Here is a 12,197-nt window from a genome sequence, read left to right as displayed (position 1 = left end):
ACTATTCTATTTTCCTGGAAATGAGGGGGTATTCAGTGCTAAACCTGGGAAAGTCCCAGGCAAACTAGGGCTAGTTGGTCCTGTTCTCAGACCCTTGTGTCTGCAGAGTAGACCCTCCTCAGACTGGTCCCTTTGGAAATCTCTGGATCGGCCTAGGCCCTCACACTGGCCCTTCCAAACAAGATCTCTTCAGCAGCAAGTGTCCCAGGCCAGCCTCCCTCAGACCAGTCTTGTCTACAGGCCCTCTCAGACCCACTCACCTCCAGATTAGCCTTCCCCATCAGAGTGACTGTCAGCCTCCCTTCCAGCCTCCCTCCTCAGACGAGCTCCATCAGACTTCTCTCCTCAGACCTCCCTCCTCTCTGCCCTCCTCTGAGAAAAGGGGTGAGGATTGAACTCCAGTCCTTCCAGGCTTTAGCCCTACATCCCCAGGTAGGTGCTAGCTCTTGAAGGTTCTGTCTCTACCTGTCCATGTTCAGTAGCTCTGGGCATAGTGAACACATGGATCTCAAGACAGAGACACAAAGGTGCTGGTCCCAGGGCTGGCTTTGGAGCCAGTATCCTATTTTTTACATGTGAAGATAAGCTTTCTCAGAGCCCCAGCCTAGGGAGTTGGTGAGCTTTAGGGAGTTCTCAATGCCAGGGGTTGCATGGAGGTATTCCTGCCTGCAGTCTCCTGACCACCTCCCTCTCCTGGCCTGCGGCTGAGAGGCAGGCATGGGATGCCTGCACTGATCACTGACTGCCCGGGAGGATGAAGGGTGGGCAGGCAGCCGAGAGGGGGCAGCAGAAGCCAGGACAGCCCCTGGCTCAGGCCAGGGAGGCATGGCAGCCAGGGGCTGGGGTCTGGACCAGGACAGGAACACGGAGAGAGAGGCAGAGAGAGGGAATGGATGCCAGAGTCTGGAAGAAGGAAGAGAGACACACAGCTGGGGCTGGAGATATACATACGCAGAGACAGACACACAGGGAGAGACACGGAGACTGAGCAATGGGGACAGACCCACAGGGACAGAGGGAGGGAAGCAGGAAAAGACAAGACTGAGAGAGAGAGAGAAGGGACAGAGGCAAAGACAGGGATGGAGAGAGAGAAAGAGATGGCTAGAAAGACAAAGAGGGCAGCAGACACACGAGACATACAGAGAGAAACACAAGGATAGAGACCAGAACAAAGGTTCAGAGATAGGCATGGGACAGAGACATAGGCATAGAATGGGTTCAGAGAGATGATGGGCAGACAAGGTAGTGCTACAGGAATGGCACAAAGGAAGGTTCCCGTGCCCCTTGAGAGAGCAAGAACTAGTGAGCTAAAAGGCTGGGCTGCTTGCTCTGTGGGGTGGGATCCAAATCTCCCCCAGCAGTGCCCCACCCCCACCTCCACCAGCAGGGTTTTAATTCTCCAGGTTCTGACTGAGCTCCAAAAACTGATGCCAAGGCTGTCCTCAGCTCCCCAGAACCACGACGAGATATAACGGATGCGGAAGAGCCAGCCTAAGGAGGCAGCCACAGACAGCAGCCAAGACCCTCCCCAGGCGAGCAGCCTCTGCAAGATGGGGGATCAGGACTCCCAAAGAGGGATGACCACCACTGGGCCTGGGTCCAGTCTGGTCAGATGTGGGGACACTGTCCCTGAAGCCCCCTAAGGGCTTGGGATGGGGCTGGGGCTCTCCGTTGGGAATGGAGTCAGGGAGACGCCTTGATCCTCCTCTCCATCGGCCTCTGAGGTTCCTGCAAGCCCCCTCCCTTCCTTCTCCTCCCCAGGCCCCACATAATTGCTTTCCCATGTTGCTAATGGAGACCAGATTGATGATGCCCAAGCCTTGGGTGGGCGGTGGGTGGGTCAGGGCTGACCAGGGCTCTCAAGGCAGGAAAGAGCATGCGCCTGAGACCCCCTACTGTAGCCCTCCTACCACAGGACAGGGAAGAGGGAGGCTTGGACCAACCTTGAGAAGACAATGTCCTTCTCAAGAGTTGGTGACCCCCCTATGCCCTCCACCCCTGGAATGCAGGTTTCAGGCCCAAGCTTCACCTCACAGAGACCAGACAGACACTGGGGATCCAGGACACAGAGATGGGTCCACAGTCGCTTCTCAGGAGGTTCTTCCTGGGAGCCCCTTCCTGTCGATGAGGAGCAGCGTGCTCATACAGCTGGGGCTATCTGGCTTGAAAAACCACAGGTGTTTCTAGCCTGACACCGGCCTCTGCCTTCCACAGCATCTCCAGCCTGGAACGCCCCCTTGTCCTCCAGTGCCCAAGCTAGAGGAGGGCTGGGCCCATTTGTTCTCAGGCATTCACCTACCCAGAGTCCTGTCCAGGCCTGACTCATCAGTGCTCCTGGAACCATGAATCCATCCTCCCAGGACATCATCCCGGGCGGGCATGGAGACCAGCAATGGAATGCCCATTTCCTGACCCTGGCTTGAGGAGGAGGGCTTAAACCCGGGCTGCATGTGTGCCCCGGGGGTCAGCGGCTCAGTGGTGGTATGGCTTGGTGCATGCTAGGGGGTGGAGGTGGGGGAAGTGTGCGCTGGCCTGCATGTTCACGGCTTTGACTCCACTTCTCTCCTTGCTCCAGCTGCCCAGAGCACAGCCAGGCTTGGCTCTCTGGCTGGGGCTCTGGCCTAACCCTGTGCCCCTACCCCTAGGCCAAAGGTGCCTTCCAACTTGGCCCCAGCCTTGGGCCTTCTCAGCCAAGGAGCTGCAGAGGGGTGGCTCTGACAAGAACGGGACTGGACCTGAGCAGGCCTGGGGCAGCCTGAGGCTCCTCCTCTGAGGAGCAATCAAAGGGAACCTGGAGTCCCAGCCTGGGCACTGGAAGGGTGTGGGTGTGAGCAGGGCATGGGGCTGCACCAAAGACTGAGCACCCTATGAAGCCAAAGCCCGCTCCTCTCCCACTCACACCGAATCCTCGCTGTAACCTAACACCGGGGTAGATCACACAGTCCACACTCCCCGTCCTGAGTCAAGTCCCAGGTCACATGCCAGGTGGCCTCCTCCGGGCAACCTCCCCGCCCGCCCAGGCTCAGGCCCCTCTGCACACTGAGCCCCGAGTTCAGGCTGAACCTTGGCCTGTGTCTCCTGGCTGGCAGGGATGACAAGCCCTCCATTCAGAGGATGGAGCCTGATCTCCTCCCCTTCATGCCCCTCTGCCCTGTGGGTAAAGCCAGGCCTGGGCACTTGTGGATGCAGAAGCTCCGAAGACAGCCCTTAACAGGCCACGGCCCTGCCAGGACTTAGCAGCCTGCAGGGCTGACTAGAACCCACTCCAGTATTCTTGCCTGGGGAATCCCATGGATAGAGGAGCCTGGTGGGTTACAGTCCATGGGGTTGCAGAGAGTTGGACACGACTGAGGAACTAAACAAGCAAGCAAGGGCTGTCAGGACATTCCCAGGTGAGAGCTGCCTTGCCAGCTGGGACCTTTCATTCCCCACAACTCCGCCCGTGACCTCCAGGGAGTGCTCCCTCCCCACCAGAAGCAGAAAGCCCCGACCCCAGACACCTCCTCCTGGGAGCTGACCTGCCCCTCCCCACCTCTTCCCTCTTCCAGGCCTGGAAGGGGAGGGGTCCTGGGGTGAGGGTTACCTTCCCAAAGCGGGTCTGTTCCAAGGACTCATGAAATGGTGACGTTTAATGAGAACCCCCCCACCCCCACCCCTGTATATACATCTATAAAAAATTCAAATACAGCAAGTTACCATTGAGTCAGACTAGAAGGGACTGACAGGGCATTAAATACTGTGGGGTGGGAGCAAGAAAAGTAGAGGGTCGTACAAAAACAGGTGCAGAGGTGGGGGACTGAAAAGTGTGGGCGCTGGGGGGAAGGGGATGGCTGGGCCCCCCCAGCATCAGGAGCTTATAATCTGATGGTGGCAACAGAGACCCTGGGACAGACAGGAGGGGGGGACAGGAGGAGAGACTGGATGTGAGGGGCTCCCCTCAGGCCCCCCCAAGGGCTCCTGGGAGTCGCTGGCGTTGGAGGGTCCAGCCCCAGGGGGGCAGGATAGGGGCGAGTGGTGGGGTCTTTGGTGGTGGGTTAGCTGCATGGCCCCCTCCCGTGAGGGAGGGAGGTGGGCCGGCATGGGGTGGTGGGGCCAGGGGAGGGACGGCAGGCCCGGGCCTGCCGGGGTCTCTACAAATTGTGTCTGAAGAGAATGCAGAAGGCTCTCCTGCCCGTGTGCAAAATAGAAACCGGGGTCTTCGGGCTCAGCTCCGGCCTCCTGCTCCTCTGCAGGTGCGCTGGCGTGTCCTCACAGGATGCCGGGCTCTGGGGGGCGAACAGGGCAGGAGGCCATAAGGGAAGCGGCTGGCCCGGGGGTCCCCTCAGGCTCCTCTCTGCCGCCCAGCCTCACTCCACTCACCAGATCAGGAGACTGCTGGCAGTGGTGGCAGCGGCAGCCAGGGCCAGAGTAACAGGGACACTGACGAAGGAGGGCGCCGAGGTTGCCCCGCCGCTGCCCAGCTCCCCGGGGTCACAGATCTTCGTGGTGGGCGGGGGTGCCAGTGAGCTGGTGGTGCTGGTCGTGGTCTCTGGGGAACATGGAGGAAACTCAGGGAAGGGCTTGGCCAGGGCTGGGGTTCCCCCTGGATCTGGGGGTCCAGGAGACATGGCTTCTGCCTCCTGTGTCAGACCAGTGCTGCCTCCAGCCTCACCCATCAGGCAGGTCCTTACTGCTTCCCCCAGGCACACAGATGACCCCTCCATCCAGTGGCCCCTGCTGAGAATCTCCAAACAGCAAGGACAAGGAACAGCAGGGGTTGGATAGACCAAGGGGAGTGTGGCAGCCACACAGGGTTCAGAGAGCCCTAGGGCAGACGCTCCAAGTCCCAGGAGGACAGGAGGCAGCACGAGGTGAGGGGAGGCTCACCGGGGGCCTGGGCCTCAGTGGTCAGGTGTCGTGGCTCCTCCGTCCAGGGCGTGGCGTGGGCAGCCACGCTCCAGTCGCTCCACGTCCCAATCTCGTTGTCCTTGGCCGCCACCTGGATGATGTACTCCTTGCCAGCGTAGGCATCTGTGATGGTGTGTGCTGTGCCGTCTGACAGCTCCACCTGCAGCCAGACCACCACGGAGAGGGGCGGGGAGAGGGACGGTGGACCCTGGAGGTCAGGAGAGTGAGGCACCCCCGGGAGACAGGAGGATGCTTTGGGGAGGGGAGAGGAGTGAACATACCCCTGAAGGGCATGAGGACTTCCCTGGGGGAGGGAGGGGCTACTGAGAACACCCCTAGGGGAGAGGAAAGACACCTCAGGAGGAGACCCTCCACCAGGGAGCGGAGACAGTCCTAAGGGAGATCTTTAAGGAGACAGAAAGCACCCACACCCTGAGGGGAGAGTCAGCAGGACTGTCTCCAGCTCTCTCACAAGCCCCTGACCTCGGTCCCAGCAGGAGGCAACACGAGGTTGGGGTGAGAGAGGGTTAGTGCGGTGCTGCCCTCTTCCTCCCCCATGAAGAAGCTGTTTAGCGGGAAAGCCACACGCACAGACTTGGAGCTGGGCTGTCCGAGCCCAGATTTCAGCTCCATCCATCCCCTCCTCGCTAGGTAACTTACTTAACTTCCACTTGCCTTGCAGTCCTCATCTGTAAAATGGCATTAACGATCTCCCTCACAGGGTTGTAATAAGGACGCAGGCACAGGGCGAGGGCCAAGCAGACTTCAGCCAGCTCTGTCATTATCACGGGTTCCAACTCGGAGCCCGGGTTCCCAGATGCCCAGCGCACCCATCAGCCTGGCCCCAGCTGGGTCTCTCCCTCAGGGAGGCCTCCAGCCTGAGGCGGAAAAGGGGTGGGGGGCGGTTCCGGGGCAGAGGGACAGCTGCTCCATTTCCTCCTGGAGGCATCGCTACCCCGCCCCCGCCTGGACAGCCCCATCACGCTGGTCTCCCCCACCCTCCAGGCTGGCCTGCCTGTCCGGCGCCCCTCCCAGGCCCAGGCTGGGCTCTGGTTCATCTCAACGGCACCCGCTGCCTCATTAAGCCGCCTCGTAAACAGGGGCAGCCGGCAGGGGCGGAGGAGGGGCCACTCTGGGCCACGTCTGGCTTCAGGGCTTTTTTGGTCCCCATTCCAGTCTTCTCCCAGCAAGCCAGGGTCTGGGCTACCTGACCTGACAGCCTGTGAGTACAAGAGTGTGTGTGTGTGTGTGTGTATGTAGCTGGGTCCAAGTGGGGGGGAAGGCTGAGAGCCTGAGAGTACAAGTGTGTGTGTGTATGTGTGTGTAGCTGGGTCCAAGTGGGGCGGGAAGGCCTCCCAACCCCTCCAGGGTCCGTGGGCCTCAGGTAGGAGGTGTGGGTAGAACCAGAGTCAGTATGGAAGACATTTGGGACCCAGACCTGGGCTCAGTGAGTCCTACTCTAGCCCTTGACCAGTTCCACCTCTGGTCCCCTCTGGCTCTGCAGACTCCCTCTGCTAAGTAGACCCAGCTCATTCAGCTCCTTCTCCCCCTCGCCAGGATTCCACCCTCAGGCCCCCTGCTTTGATTTGTCCCCCAGATCTTTCCCCACATGGAGAGAACCATGGGGAGCAGTTCAAATGACCACCTCACTGGCAGGCCTAGGGTGGGCAACCCACCACACCTCTAGTGATGTGCTATAAGCCCATGGCTCTCCAGGAAGCCATGTCTCCTAGGCGTGGGCCCTTCTAGTCAGGTTGTCACTGATCCCTTAATCCACCACCTTCAGAGAATGGCTCCACAAGTGGCAGGAATTCCCGAGTTGCTGGCATCTGCCTTCACTAGGAGGCCTCCCTCCAGCCTGTGGCCACATGCCCTCCGGCCTTCCTGTTGAGTGAGGCCCAGGGCCTAAAGATGCAGGGAACCCACGCTCACCTCCCCGGTCCATTTAGAGAGCCCCTGCCAGACCTCAGGGCACCCATTCTTGTGCGATTCCTGGCCTGTATCTCTCACTTCCTCCTGAAAAGCCAAGTGATGTTTTTCTCTGCTTGCCCCTCCCCATCATACACCTGCCTCTCCCCAAGACTAAGGACTGGGGACAGTCAATGCTGTTCAGAGCAAAACTCAAGTTCAAAAGAACCATACATCTAGCCAAGCACCATGCTGACGTGACACGGAACAGGGCTAACATGGGCCACAGGCCACACGTGTCCTTGCCATGTAACTCATATACTCTGCTCTGCACATGTCAGCGTGGGAGTCAGTTCTGCCCATGGTGCAGGCCAGTGCGTGGCCTTAGCATGTTAGTCACATGCATGGTGAAAGCATGGTTCCTGCTGGGACCACGTGTATGTGTGCATGTTCCCGTGTGTGTGTGGTGGGCAGTGTGCCAGGTCCACGGCAAGGCGTGTGTGCTGCGACGCGCAGGGCTGCTGCCTGTAGCTCGTTAGCAGGGGTGGGGGGCTTGTGAAACTAGACCCTGGTTATTAGCAATGCATTAGTCGCGGGCAGCTGGCCAGGCAGGAGGGACTCCGGACTCTGTCAGAGAACATATGAGCATATGAGCAGCCTTGTGGGGGCCAGGCCTGCAATGAGGACAGGCGCCCTGGAATTGAATTACAAACTTTAACGGCCAGCTGGGATGGGGGCATGAGGAGATGGGGCTGGAACCAGGTAGACGTGGTGGGGGTACAGGGTGACCCTGAGAGCCAGCCTGGGTTGCCCCAGGGAGCATCCTCCCAGCCCCAGTCCTTGCCTTCAGACTTCCAGCCCTCAGACAGCACCCACAACCCCAGGCTCTCAAGGAGAGAGAAACTCCAGTCTGCCCCGAACCCTTGGCAGATCCCCAGAGCTCTCTCTCATAGCTTGATCAGCATTCCAGACAATAGCCTGACCCCGTGCTGCCCCTGTCCACGGCTTGCTTCCTGGCCCAAATCACCTTCTGACCCATGACTTAAGGCTGACACCTAACTGAGGCTTGACTCTGGAGCCATGACACTAGTCATGGCCTGAACTCACACCTTGGGTTGAGCTTGACTCTACTGCCTGATTCTGACCCCTGGAGCCCATCTGTGAGGACAGGGACCATCCTGTCCCTTGGGTCCAGGCCCAGAGCCTGGTCCAGAGTGTAGGAGAGAAGTCTGATCAGGGCTGAAGCCAGAGACAGGAAAAGGGAAACACTGCCACCATCTGCCCCCAGCATCTCTCTCCACTATCCCGGGGAGTCACATAGACAGGCGTGTTTGACTGTCCTAATGGCGGTCAATCAGGATGCCCCCCCTCAGCTCCATCCATCCTTCCAGGCCCACCCTCCACCCCAGAAAGCCTCTCCGACTGCTCTCAGGCTTCCCACTGGAACAGCCAGCAGCAAGGACTCCCATGCCATGTGGCTCTGATTCCGGCTCTTGGGATCCAGGCAGGGCACTCACATGCTGCCACTGGTCCAGGATGAGGGGTCGATAGCGCAGAAAGAACTTGAGAGGAAAGGACTCGGGGTCGGGCCAGGTCGACGGGGTCTGCCACGTCACCTCTAGCCGGCGCGGGTTGCTGGGCACTGGCCGGGCTACCACGTTTTCCGGAGGGTCAGGCTTCACTGTTTAGGAAACACAGCTTTGGTGCCACACTGATCTCTTGGAACAACCCCAGTCACCATGACAACCAGTGCACATCGATAATCATTGGTCTCCTCTGTTGTCAGCTTTGGCAACTACTGTTAACAACCATTTCATTCCTCCCACCTTTCACATCCCTGTCATCACCAATGACTGTCACCAGTCACTGTCACCAGCTCATGATATCAACATCATAAATTTCATCCCAACCCCATCCTCATGATGACCAGCATCCCAATGACTAAGCCGGTGTCATGCTCTATCATGACCCTCATCATCACCTGGATCACCCACTCCTGTACCAGCATCATATACTACCCCCAAGCCTGGCTTTCCACCTCAACTTTTCCAGTTCCCAACTGAGACACGGCCTCCCTTGGAAGAGTCTGGGCTTGAAGCTGCTCTGCGGGTCAAGGTTAAAAGACAGTTCACAGGTGTTGCAGATCTGGGTTGGAAGTGGGCTGAGGATCTGATGGAAGCAGCTAAGGGCTGAGGTCATGTAGAGTCTGGCGGAGGACCCAGCCATGGTGGGGGTGTGGGCGGAGGCAGAGGGTCTGGCTGGGATGGGACAGGGGCAGGCAGGGGGTCTGGTTGGGATGGAGGCTGGGAGGAGGGCGGTCTCTGTCCCAGCCCTGTCTCCTATTCTGACACCTCATTCATCACAGGCCGTAAGGAAGCCATTAGCGTGGTTGGGGGGGGCGGTGGATTGGAGGCTGCAGCTGCACAAGGGTCTGGCCCAGCCTGCCCCCCTCCCCCTCCTGCATGCTCTGGGAGCCAGAGAGATGAGAAGAGCTGCTGGAGAGGCCTCTCGGCCCCAGCAGGTAAAGGGCATCCACTCAAATGTTCACAGGTGTGTACATGCCATGCGTGGATGTACATGTTATACATTCCACACACACCTGGGCAGACACTCGTGAACATCCCCACGTGTGCTCATACACACTTCCGGCAAACATCCACTTACACACTCCCGCTGCAGGATGCAGCAGGGAGCCCCTCCCTCCCCGCAGTCCCCACGCACCGATGGTGAACTCATCAAAGGTGATGGCTGTGGCATTGTGGCCCAGGGCATTGCTGACACTTATCGAGACCTTGTACTTGACGGTGGAGAACAGGTGCATGTAGCGGATGTGGCAACGGTTCTTGACGGCCGGGTCCTTCTCACAGACCATTATTTTGGAGCCGTGCCTGAGGAGGGGTGAAAACCAGGCATCATCACCAACCTCAAGGATCGGGCAGGGTGGAGGCTGGGAGAAGGTCGAGCCCAAGGCTGGGCTACAGGGTGTGGATGGAGGGCATGGAGGGGGCCCGGGAGAGGTCAGGGTTGAACCGGGTCCTGGGTGTGTCTACTCACAGCACAGTCACATTGAAGGTGTTGGGGATGTAGGTGGGAGTGGGCAGATGCCAGCTGCAGTAGAAGCCCTTGGGATAAGTGTTGGAGCGGCAGCTGAGCACAGGCTCCCGCGGCGGCACTGGGGGGGGAGGGGTGAGGACAGCACGGTCAGGGCGTTCCTGAGCCCCCCGGGCCCTCGTGCAAGTGTGGGGACAGGTGGGCCCCAAAACCCCAGCTCTCCCTCATCAACCCAACAGCAATGCCAGAGGTGGGGGTGGGAAGTGCTGTCAGCGAGGGTCTGAGGCTTCCCAGGCCACAGAGAGCCAGATGTTTAATTAAAGAAAAACAAGGGCTGTATGGAGAGGGAGCCCCCCTCCACCTGCTCAATGGAGGCGGGAACCATGGGGAGCAGGGGGCTGCGGGCCTCAGCTCATCAATCACGGGACGGAGGTGATGTCTGGGGGAACTGGCCCCAGCCCCACGTCTCCTGCCACCTTGCGTCCATCTCCAGAGGGAGATTGCAACAGAGGTCAAGGGTGGGGGTCTCCACCGGGTCCTCTGGTTGCTGGGGTGATCAGGGTGCACTCCCGGCCGAAGACACATTCCAGGCTTCCCCTCAGGAGAGAAGAAGGGCACAAGACAGCCCTGGGGGCTCCACACAAACGACAGCACTGTTCACACTCGTGTATGTGTTACATGTGTGTGTGTGATGTGAGTGAGTGACGTGTGATGGAATGTGGGAATGTATGTAGGAGGGTCTGTATATGCAGCTCACACCACATGCCTACACGTGTGACTGTGTGTGTGTGTTGTTCCGTTGGCGTGTACTCACCCCAGCCCCAGTTCCCAGCTTCTCCATCAGACCCTTTAAGAAGCCCGTTATACAGTCAGCAGCTGCCTTACTCTGGGGACCGCAGAGGGCCAGAGAGGGCTGGGGACATGCCTGGGGTCACACAGCAAGCTCGAGCCAGTGCCAAGCAGCAGGATGGGAATACCCACTGGCATGACCACACCTATGTACTTGGGAAGTCCTCCCTGCGTCCTAACCACTCTTTTTGCTGCTGTGAGCGCTCAGCCCAGCTGTCCCACCCTCGGGTGTTGGGTAAGGCGTGAGGACAGCCGGCTCAGGTTCCTGGAAGGAGGCAGTTTCTGTGATCTGACCCAGGCAAGGAATGTCCGTCCACAGCTCCGGGGATACTGACACCTCCCTTCTGTGCCCTCCCACCCCGCCCCCTGCCTGACAGGTGGACAGGAAGCGGGAGGGGGCAGCTCAAGAAGCCAGGGATGGTGAAGGGGAGGGCATGTCTACGCCTGCTGAGTGGCTGTGGTGATACACGGCGAACTGTGGGCTCTCATCCAGGGTGCACGTGATTGTGAGTGACTCTATGTGATTTCATGTTCATGCCCAGTATGTGTGAGGTTTATGTATGTGCTCAGACCCCCAGGGAGCGATCCAGCTCTGCAGCAGGAGTGATGAGGGTGTCAGACGGGCACGAGGGGAGCTCAGGACTGATGAGGGGGCCAGAGGGGCGTGAGGGGAGCTCAGGACTGATAAGGGGGCCAGAGGGGCACGAGGGGAGCCCAGGAGTGATGAGGGGGTCAGAAGGACATTAGAGGAACTCAAGAGCAATGAGGGGTGTCAGAGGGGCATGAGGCCAGCTCAGGAGTGATGAGGGGGTCAGATAGGCATGACAGCAGATCAGGAGTGATGAGGGGGTCAGAGGGGCACGACAGCAGCTCGTGTGTAGCAGGCAGAGTGGGCGACGGTGTGGGCTGAGATGTCTCCAGCCCCAGGCCTGCAGGGAGAGTTGGGGGCCAGTGGAGCCTGCACAACGGGCAACCTGCCTGCTGCCCGCTGCGGTCTGTCTCCCCTGGGAAGCCTTCCTGGCCCTGAGTTCATCTTGTGTCTGTCCTGTGTTCATCCTGTGTGCCTCACATATCCCTTGCCTATCTGCCCAGGGGCACAGAGGCATGGGGGTGGGGTGGGGGGGGCGGCCAAGGACACAGGAAGTGCCTTGTGGGGACCTGTGGGCCAGGCCAGAGCTGGCAGTCACCCCAGGAGGAAAGGACATTCCGAGGTCGGCTGAGAAGCCTCCACTCCCCTCCGCACCCCGCCCCACCCTCCCTTAGCCCAGGCTTCAAAGGAGAGGGCGCTGGGGGGTGAGGACTGAAGCCTGCAGAGTCAGCTCCCTGCCACCTGGGACTCTGGAGGGCAGAGCAGAGACAGACTCGCCTCCCCATTGACCAGCTCCCTCCGTTCCCCTCTGACCATCCTCCCCCCTCAGATGAGCCTCCTCTCAAACCTCCCCCTCAAACCAGTTCCCCTCTCTGACTGGTTGACTGGGCAGGTCATGGGGGGCGGTGGTAGG

General features: G+C 59.6%; 1 protein-coding gene across 8 annotated transcripts in view; it reads right to left on the bottom strand.

Annotated features, from left to right (window-relative positions):
- Nucleotides 1-3,611: 3,611 nt before the first annotated feature.
- CNTFR (ciliary neurotrophic factor receptor) overlaps nucleotides 3,612-12,197 on the bottom strand; it is a 37,863-nt gene continuing 29,277 nt past the window's right edge. For all 8 annotated transcript variants that reach the window (XM_069573949.1, XM_069573948.1, XM_069573951.1 and 5 more), the window contains 6 exons: nucleotides 9,850-9,967; nucleotides 9,517-9,683; nucleotides 8,313-8,476; nucleotides 4,867-5,047; nucleotides 4,360-4,528; nucleotides 3,612-4,265 (listed from right to left, as the gene is read on the bottom strand). In XM_069573949.1, the coding sequence (XP_069430050.1) occupies nucleotide 4,265; nucleotides 4,360-4,528; nucleotides 4,867-5,047; nucleotides 8,313-8,476; nucleotides 9,517-9,683; nucleotides 9,850-9,967 (800 nt within the window). In that variant the 3' untranslated portion in view covers nucleotides 3,612-4,264. The remainder of the gene's footprint in view (nucleotides 4,266-4,359; nucleotides 4,529-4,866; nucleotides 5,048-8,312; nucleotides 8,477-9,516; nucleotides 9,684-9,849; nucleotides 9,968-12,197) is intronic.

This window comes from Ovis canadensis, chromosome 2 (genome assembly GCF_042477335.2).
Source record: "Ovis canadensis isolate MfBH-ARS-UI-01 breed Bighorn chromosome 2, ARS-UI_OviCan_v2, whole genome shotgun sequence".
NCBI classification, from domain to species: Eukaryota; Metazoa; Chordata; class Mammalia; order Artiodactyla; family Bovidae; genus Ovis; species Ovis canadensis.
The sequence above is the reverse complement of the archived record's forward strand: the minus strand, read 5'-3'. Positions and strand labels throughout refer to the sequence as shown.